Source organism: Dama dama, chromosome 23 (assembly GCF_033118175.1).
Source record: "Dama dama isolate Ldn47 chromosome 23, ASM3311817v1, whole genome shotgun sequence".
NCBI lineage: Eukaryota > Metazoa > Chordata > Mammalia > Artiodactyla > Cervidae > Dama > Dama dama.
In genome coordinates this window covers 75,643,808-75,653,364 of record NC_083703.1, presented here as the reverse complement: position 1 = coordinate 75,653,364, position 9,557 = coordinate 75,643,808, and the positions used below count along the sequence as shown (strand labels likewise).

The window sequence follows — 9,557 nt, the reverse complement described above, 5'->3', positions numbered from 1 at the left end:
CGATCATCAGGTCGTTTTCCCATCTCCACTGACATGGATGCCAGCCAATTGAAGACCCTGGATTTCACTGACATGAATAGAGGGAGGAGCTTATACTTAGGCTTAGCATCCAATCAAATGGATCCAGGCTCTGCTTGGAATTCTGTGGGCAGCAACAGAGCTCAAGATGTCCTTGGAACTTCTCCAGATGTCCCTTCTTGTTTCCTTCACCAAATCCTCGGTTCATCCCCTGGAAAACAAACTCCTACCATTGGCATGGAGATCAGTTCTATTTCCATAGCACCCCCCAAATTCTTTTAGTAGTAGCTCACTGATTCGTCCTTTGGGGAACCAGCTCTCTCCAACTTTCTGCTCATGAGAGATTGAACCCTAAATCCAGCTCCATGGGTAGGTCATGACTCAGGTCTGGCCAATGAGACACAATCCTGGGCTCTTGTTGGAACCTCGAGGCAGAAGCAGCTATTTCTACTGGTGTGGTTTTGCTGAAAGATTCTTGGAGCCATTTTTGCTACAACAGGGAAGAGCCTGCCTGAGAAGTAAAACCACCCAGGAGAAAGTCACTTGACCGCCAGGATCTAGCTATGCCTGAAGACATATATGGACTAAAAGTTCCTGGAGATGCCTTTTTTTTTTTTTTTTTGGCTTAAGCCAATTTGAGTTGGATTTTATACTTCTGCAATGAAAGAGGAAAAGACCAACATATTCAGAAGCCGCAAAGGTGGTCATCAAGTAGTGACACCCTACCCCACTTCAAAATGTAAACGTGGTTTTATTTAATGCCTCTTTCTGTCACAAAATACCACCTCCTCCGCAGGGTCCCCGCTTCCCAGAAAACAAGATGGCAGTTGAAGGCATGTGCACCGTCCACATGATGTCGGGTTGGGTCCTTAAAAACAAAATAAGCAACAGTCTTCCCCACAGCCCCGAGCTGCCTCCAGAGCACCACTCGGAGCAGAGAGGCTTCAGTTAGAACTGTGCGCCGCCAAACGTGCCCGCTGAGAAAACCAAAAAACCAACAGCTAAGAAAACCAGCAACACAGGTACAAGAGCGTAATAGCGGAGTAATGACAGCAGTCCATAAATTAAAGTGGAAAAAAACAGGCCTGTTCCCTTCTCATCACCAGCCCTCCCCCGAATCAGCACTTCCTTGCTTTTGTTCTGTGAGTCTTGTAGAAAAGTCTGGACTCTGAGCCAGCCCTCTTCCCCAAAGTTAAATATTCCAAAGCCACTGCTGGGTGCCCCGTTTCTCAGGACCCGCGTTGGGGCCGAAAGGACCACTTCTGAGATGGTCACTGGACGCCTCTCGGCTGGAGGGACCCTGCCTGCCGTCCAGCCTCTGGCGGGGGCGGCGGGGAAAGCCAGGGGCCTGGGCTGGCGGCTGCAGCTCTGACGGCAGGTGGGGAGGCCGCGGGCGCTGCTATAAATACTCCAGCTCCAGGGCGTGCCTCAGCGCCTCCAGGTCCGCGTGGCAGGATATCCTCCAGAAAGGCATGTTGTGCTGGAACACAGAACCGCGGACACATGGTTATGGCTCTGCTGGCACCTCCTGCAGCCCCCCTGGATCCCACGCCTGTGGTGAGAACCTTAGGAGAAGTCCCCGAGTCAAAACATCACGGTGGACCCCTCCCCCCGACCAGAGGTGATCAGTACCCACCAGTCTGGGCATCCTTTCTATTTCCTTGGAGCCTGTTATTTATTTTTTGGCTTTGCCTGGTGGGCATGGGGAAATCTTTGTTCCGCAACAGGGATGGAACCTGTGCCCCCTGGGAGTGTGGAGTCTTAATCCCTGGACCACCAGGGAAGTCCCCTTCTGAGCCTGTTCTGATGACTTATCCTGCCCTGTCCAACATGCGGACTGACTGGCCCCTTTCCCCTCCGTTGGGACTGCCGTGGTCCTGATGTGCTGAAAGTGAAAGTGTTAGTCACTCAGTTGTGTCTGACTCTGTGTGACTCCACGGACTATAGCCTGTCAGGCTCCTCTGTCCATGGAATTCTCCAGGTGAGAATACTGGAGTGGGTTGCCATTCCCTTCTCCAGGGGATCTTCCCGACCCAGGGATAAAGCCTGAGTTTCTTGCACTGCAGGCAGATTCTTTACCATCCGAACCTCAGGGAAGCGGTGCACCAAATCACACAACAGGAAAGCGATTCGACTTAAAAATGTGTTCTCAGTCATGACATTTCAGATAGAAAGGCTTGGCCATTCTAGATGTCTTCAACCCCTCCCTAACACTCACTAGTTTCCATGTGAACAGATAGGGCTGGTCCCAGAGACTTTTTATCTTTTCTTTACAGCAGGTGATGCATGCTCTGTGTTACTGTCATGCAATGAGGTTTTTCATTTTAAACATAAGCGCGTTGACTGAAAGGGAAACATGAAGTAGATAATAGGACAGGCAGCATGCAGATACAGCAGAAGTAATTGGTGTAAAAGAAGTGCTATGTTGATTACAGAAATTGCTCATGTGAAAGAAGAAATTTGTGAAACACTTCCATAGTGTGAAGGTTAAATGTTTAAGATTGCCCTTGTCAAAGCTCTGTTCTATCTTCATTAGCTGGGTGACCTTAAGTGATTTACTCTGCTGCTTGTCTGAAAAATGCAGATAATACTTGCTGTATACCATGTCTATCTTGTTTTACAAATAAGGAGACTGAGGCACACAGAGATTCTGTCTGACTCCAGAGAAAAAACTTGACTGTGTGTTCATCACCAGAAAATGTAACCACTAACTAAAGCTGATGCCTGTCAACAGCCATCCTCCTCCTTCCTACTTCCAGAACCCTGAATTTGGCAGCACTGTGCCAGAGAGGTAAGTAAGGGGTGAATTATGATCATGTAAGCAAGCTATGACAACTCCAACCCTGTTTGTCAGGGATTTGTCCTGTATCCCTCCTGACTTGTGAGCCATTGAAGTCAATGAGGAAGTTTGCTGGGAGTGTCTGGGAAAGATTTTCCTCCATGATTAGAGAGAAGCACCTGAGAACTCTTTCCTCCTTACTTTCCCCTTTCATTTGAATGATGGCTTGTTAGTATGTGATGTCTGGAGCTGTGGCAGCTGTTTTGAGATCATGAGAAATGAAATATCAGAAATGAAAAAGCCAAAGATGATTAGAAAGGTAGAGCAAAATGATGGAAAGGGATACCTGGTGAATTTTTGGAGCCACTGAAACAACCTAGGATACACCTACTTCTAATCTTGTTAGGTTAGCAAGTGTTTAAGTCTTCATTACAGCTAAAAGATACTGAGCATCCTCAAGACAGTCACTGGCCTTCAGTTATTTACTGAGTGAACAGAGGATGCTTGATGAATGTATATGAATGCCCCCAGTTCCGTGGTAGATCTGCTGCTCTGTGAGGTTCTATGCCCACAGGATAGAAACTATACAAATGTCCTTTTGGTTCCAGGAGCACAATAAACCCTTTCCTGCCTCTGGGGGCTCTGCACTTTAGAGAGCTGGGTCAGGGCAGGCTTCTCTGGAGGGATGACATTTAAGTAGGCCCCAGAGAATGGGAAGGCAGGGGCCATGCAAATGTGGGGGGAGGTAGTCAAGGCTGAAGACACAGCAAGTGCAGAGGCCCTGAGGAGGGTCTGAGCTTGGAAAGTCATGTTCACTGCTGCCTAGCATGCCTCTTGGCCCACAGTGGGCACTTAATATTCGTGGAATGAATGAAAAAAGGAAGGGAGGGAGAAGAAGAGGGAAGGGGAATTTCTCAAAGCAAAGTCCTCAATGGACACATCTTTTCCTCTTTTGCCCAAAAGAAGCAGAAAACGATCCATCATGGGCAACAGATGCCATCTCTTTAATGCCTTTCAGCTCCCCCACCCTGCTCCCCTCAGCCTGGCTGAGCCTTTCATTCTCTGCAAAGATGGATGTTGGTGGCTGCCTGGCCAATCCAGTCCCTCCTTAAACAATGTAATTTATTTTTCTTGGAGGAAACAAGCAAAGGGGAAGAGACTGTCTCAGCAGCCTCCCTCCCAGGCCTGGTGGCTGCAGAGCCCGGGTGGATTTATCACTTGTGGAGAGGTGGAGACAAATGATCCGCTAAAATGGAGATATTAACAACACTGTCAGCTGAAACAGCTGAAGCCCCTTGTCCTGTCACCGTATTTCACACTGCTTAGGTGTCCGGCGGCCTGGGCTAATGAGGCCCATCCATCACGTCGGGAGAGCTGCTGGCGCACAGAGCTACTCATTAACGTGCTGGGGCTGCTGCTTTAGACACTGGTGGGAACTTTAAGGGGAGTGGAGCGTATGGGGGTGGTGTGCCCGAGTCTTCTTTGGTGGACTCCAGTCTCTTCTGACCAGCTCAGGGCTGCAGAACGACAGTGTTTCAAAGTCCTAAGTCCACCTCCTTCCTACCAGGCGTTTGGCACACAGCACAGAGCAGTTTACGCTGCCAGCTGTGTGACCTTAAGTAAATTAATTAACGTCTCTGAGTCTCAAACATGTCCTCTATAAAATGAAGTGGGATGGTACCCACCGTGTGTGTGGGGGGAGGGGCTTGGAGGATTAAATAAAATGATGACATCAGTAATAAAGAGTAGTGGGTAACCAACCTAGACAGCATATTAAAAAGCAGAGGCATTACCAACAAAGGTCCTTCTAGTCAAAGCTATGGTTTTTTCAGTAGTCATGTATGGATGTGAGAGTTGGACTATAAAGAAAGATGAGTGCCGAAGAATTGAAGCTTTTGAACTGTGGTGTTGGAGAAGACTCTTGAGAGTCCCTTGGACTGCAAGGAGATCCAACCAGCCCATACTAAAGGAGATCAGTCCTGAATATTCATTGGAAGGACTGACGCTGAAACTGAAAGTCCAACACTTTGTCCACCTGATGTGAAGAACTGACTCATTGGTAAAGACCCTGAGGTTGGGAAAGATTGAAGGCGGGAGGAGAAGGGGATGACAGAGGACGAGATGGTTGGATGGCATCATCGACACAATGGACATGAGTTTGAGTAATCTCCGGGAGTTGGTGATGGACAAGGAGGCCTGGCATGCTGCAGTCCATGGGGTCGCCAAGAGTCAGACACGACTGAGTGACTGGACTGAACTGAAGGCCTGGGATGAGTGACAGCCCCGCCACTGGCCGGCTGTGATGGAGACTGCTGGCTCCCTACATTCGTTCTCCCCTTCTCTCTCAGAAAAATGCTCCGTCCTTGTTTTCTTCCTTTTCTTCCTTTGTATCTTGCCTTGCTAGGCAGGAGTGGCTGAGAATCAAGGCCACATCTTCCAGCTCCCTTTGTGACAAGGTGTGACTTCCTGACTCAGAAATCTGGCCTGAGCAGCAGTGATGTCGTATCGCTGTATCCGCGGTGCTCTTAAAGGGCAGGGGGGTCCTCCCCTCTCCCCTCCCCCTTGATTTTCCTGGTGGGGGAGTGCAGGCGTGGAGGGGGTGAGGAGCCGTCGTGGGCTGTGTGGTAACGGCAGCACTGGGGCTGGCAGAGCGACAAGACGGGCGGGGCCTGGGCCCCTGGGCTGCCCTGGCGCTGTGGGCCGCTAACGGGAGGCGGAGACAGCTCTCCGCTGTTGAAGCTGCGGACCGGCATCTCTGGCAACGCAAACTCCACTGTACAAAGCCTGGGCCCCGGGGGACTTCCTCACCCACTCCCTCAGCCTGGATTCAGTGATATACTTGCTCCTGTGGACTTTGCCCAAACAAGACACTGGGGTGAGTTTTTGTTATGTGGGCAGATTTTGTTTTTTTCTTATTTAAGCTATTTTATTGTGAAGTTGCTCAGTTGTGTGTGACTCTGCAATCCCATGGACGGTAGCTTAGCAGGCTCCTCCGTCCATGGAATTTTCCAGGCAAGAGTCCTGGAGTGGCTTGCCACTTCCTTCTCCAGAGGATCTTCCCGACCGGGGATTTGAACCCCAGTCTCCCACATTGCAGGCGGATGCCTTACCCTCTGAGCCACCAGGGAAGCACAAGCTATTTTATTAGGTACTTGCAAGTTTAGCTCAAATGAACACTTTTATACTTCTAATTTTTTAGTAATGATTTTCACCTTAAAATCTATTTGCTTGATATTAATACAGCGGCATCGGCTTTCATTGTTAGTATACACAGGAATACTTTTTTTGTATTTTTCAACTGTTCTCTATATTAGGAATCTTTCACATTCAGCCAGCTTTTAAAAAAAAAAACTGTCAAAAAATCACTGACTTTGAAATTTTGCTTCATTCCCATTTATTGTGACAACATTTGGCTTTTTTGATATCAGTTTACTTTTGTGTCTTGTATTTGTCAGACTTCTCCTGTTTTCTTTTATAAACTTCTTTGCCTTATTTTTAAAAATGTATTTATCTTTGGCCACGCTGGGTCTTCACCATGAGGGCTTTTCTCTTGTTGAAGGGGGCAGGGGTCACTCTTCAGGTGCAGTGTTCAGGCTTCTCATTGCAGTGGCTTCTGTAGTTGTTGACTGCGGACTCGGGGCAAGTGGACTCAGTAGGTAAGGCTCCCGCGCTCTAGAACATGGGCTCAGCAGTTCTGATGCACGGGCTCAGTTACTCTGTGGCATGTGGGATCCTCCCGGACCGGGGATCGAACGCATGTCTCCTGCATTGGCAGGTGGATTCTTTACCACCGAGCCACCAGGGAAACCCCCTCTTCTTTTTTTTTTCCTTTTCCATGTTTCTCCTCCCGATGCTGGTTCCAGCAATGTTTATTACTCAGCTTGAGTTGGAATAACATTAGACGAAAATAGAAACAGCCTCTGGTTCTACAGAGCCTGGGTCCAAGTCCTCTGACTTTTCTGTTCATGCCAGGGCCCCATGCTGCTGGTACCAGAGGTCAAGGGAGCCTGGATGACCCCGGATGGGGCAGATCCTACAGAGAGACACAGGCCTCAGTGCTGGATTGAGAGCAGAGCTAGGGAAACAGAGCCAGGCCACTCCCTCCAACAGTGCAGCCCGGCTGGGGAGTCAGGGGGAAACCCCCTCTTCTTTGCTTATTTTTAATTAGATTCTGTGCTCATTCCTTCTTCCCCCTTTGTTATGTGCAAATTCGGACTCCTGTTTTCTTTCTCTGCTGGCTCCCCTAGAGACAGACCCTCCTCTGAATTTCTGAAGATGGATTTAGCTTTCTCCCCCACTACTCCCCAGCCCCAGGGAGTAGTAACCGCACCCACTTTGGGCTATTGAGGGCTGACTCTGCATGGTTCCTCTGCTGGCCCCCTTGGCGTCTGTTCTCTGCAGGGGGCAACAGATAAAAAGGCAGCTCAGAGAGGGCTGCCCCTGGCTGAAGGCCACACAGCCAACAATGGCCAAGCTGGGATTTAGGGCAAAATATGCTCCCCTGGCCACCTGTTTCTGTGAGAGCCAGGCAGCTGTAGGGTGAGGTGAGGGAGGTGCCTGGGACACAGAATTGAAAGGGGCACCTGCAGGCCTTCCCTGGAGGTCCAGTGGTTAAGACTCTGCACTTCCAGTGCTGGGGGCATGGGTTCGATCCCTGGTTGGAGAACTAAGATCTCAAAAAAAAAAGAACTTTAGTTTATGAAGAGGCATCTCTGTCAGCTCCCCCTCCTCCTGGCTCTCTAAGGGAGGGCGACCTAGACTAGCAGTTCTTAAGAAGCAGCCTGCCTCCTAGGAGCGACTGTGTGAGTTTTGACTGTTGTCATGATTGGGGGGCACTCCACGAGGTGCAGGTGCCTGCTCCATCCCACACACCTTAGACTTGAATGATTTTCAAATCTTCTGCCAGATATTTAAGAACATACAAACCCATTCATAATAACCCTAGTGGAGACCCTTAACTCCACTCTGTCACATAAACAGAGTATCTTTCCCATGCTTTTAATAAACGTTTTCCAGGGCTGCAGTGACTCTGTGAACTGGGGAAGCCTATATTTTGTTTTACTCCGAGCCTCACCGTGGGTTGCCCTGCAGTTTGGAGCAATCACGTGACAGCTGCAGTGCCTCGATGGCTCTGTGAGTGGCCGGGACTGCACACTCGTGTCCTGCATTTGCCGGGCTGCATCCTCAGCGACAGCGCTTTTGGGTGCAGGGCTCTGTGCTCAAATGTTTACCACCGGAGCACATGTTATTGTGAGTATAAATACGTGTGTGTGCTCAGTCGTGTCCAACTCTTTGCGACCCTGTAGACCGTAGCCCGCCAGGCTCCTCTGTGCATGGGATTCTCCAGGCAGGAATACCGGAGTGGGTGGCCGTGCCCTCCTCCAGGGGACCTTCCGGACCCAGGGATTGACCTCGTGTCTCCTGCATTAGCAGGTGGATTCTTTACCACTATCGCCACCTGAAGGAACCCTTGAGTACAAACGACTTTCCCTTATTTCTTTAAAAAGATTACTTTTGATGAGGACCATTTTTAAACTATTGAAGTTGTTAACCATGTTGCTTCTGTTTTATGTTTTGGTCCTGAGACATGGGGGATCTTAGCCCCCTGTGGATAGAACCTGCACCCCCTGCACTGGAAGGGGAAAGTCTTAACCACTGGACCACCAGGGAGGTCCCGCCCTTATTTCTCTCTGTATCACTGGATGTTGATCTCCAGGACACTATGTTTTTTATTTTCTTTCTAAAAATTTTCTTGGGGCAGGAAATTATGGCTTTAAGGAGGTTTTCTTATCCGTTAGTATTTCATTTCAGGATAGTAAACGATCATTTCCAAACATCTGCTACACTGTCCTAAGAAACCCCCTTTGATGTGAGAAGGCAAGTGAACGGCAGTGACTGCTCCATGGACTTGTCGTTCTCCAGGTGAGAACCAGAGGGCAGGTAGCGTGCCCACGACCAGAGGCTAAGCAGGTTCTCAATCTGACTCTGATAGAAGCAAAGTTTATTTTGATCGCTGTCACATGCTTGGGCAGAGGTTCTTCTCAATTAGATCTGAACCTGCAAAAGTGGCTCTGGACTCCCCCTCCCACCCCAGCAGTGGGCTTCGGGTAGGTTTACCAGAGACCAGCTCTTGACCTGGCACACCGGTCCTGGATTCATGTGATAATTCATGAGGTTCACACCACTGTTTTGGTCATATCCTGGTGTATCACCCGTATCAGTCAGCTCACTCGCTTAGTCTGACTCTTTGTGACCCTATGGACTGCAGCACGCCAGGCCTCCCTGCCAATCACCAACTCCCAAAGCTTGCTCAAACACATATCCATTGAGTCGGTGATGCCATCCAACCGTCTCATCCTCTGTCATCCCCTTCTCCTCCTGCCTTCAATCTTTCCCAGCATCAGGGTCTTTTCCAATGAGTCAGTTGTTCGCATCAGGTGGCCTAGGTATTGGAGCTTCAGCATCAGTCCTTCCAATGAATATTCAGGACTGATCTCCTTTGGGATGGACTGGTTGGATCTCCTTGCAGTCCAAGGGACTCTCAAGAGTCTTCTCCAACACCACAGTTCAAAAGCATCCATTTTTCGGTACTCAGCTTTTTTCATGGTCGCCCCGATAGCTATGATTAATATTTTCTCCTCTAAGTCGAATGTAAGCCATGCCATGTGGTGTGTGGGATCTCACTTCCCTGACCAGGGATCAAACTTGTGTCCCTGCATTGGGAGTGTGGAGTCTTAACCACTGGAGCGCCACTGGTTAA

At 49.3% G+C, this 9,557-nt stretch overlaps 1 protein-coding gene across 7 annotated transcripts in view; it reads right to left on the bottom strand.

The window, feature by feature from the left end:
- Positions 1-749: 749 nt before the first annotated feature.
- The window catches only part of EYA2 (EYA transcriptional coactivator and phosphatase 2), a 253,772-nt gene continuing 244,964 nt past the window's right edge, over positions 750-9,557 (bottom strand). For all 7 annotated transcript variants that reach the window (XM_061127413.1, XM_061127417.1, XM_061127414.1 and 4 more), the window contains one exon: positions 750-1,498. In XM_061127413.1, the coding sequence (XP_060983396.1) occupies positions 1,418-1,498 (81 nt within the window). In that variant the 3' untranslated portion in view covers positions 750-1,417. The remainder of the gene's footprint in view (positions 1,499-9,557) is intronic.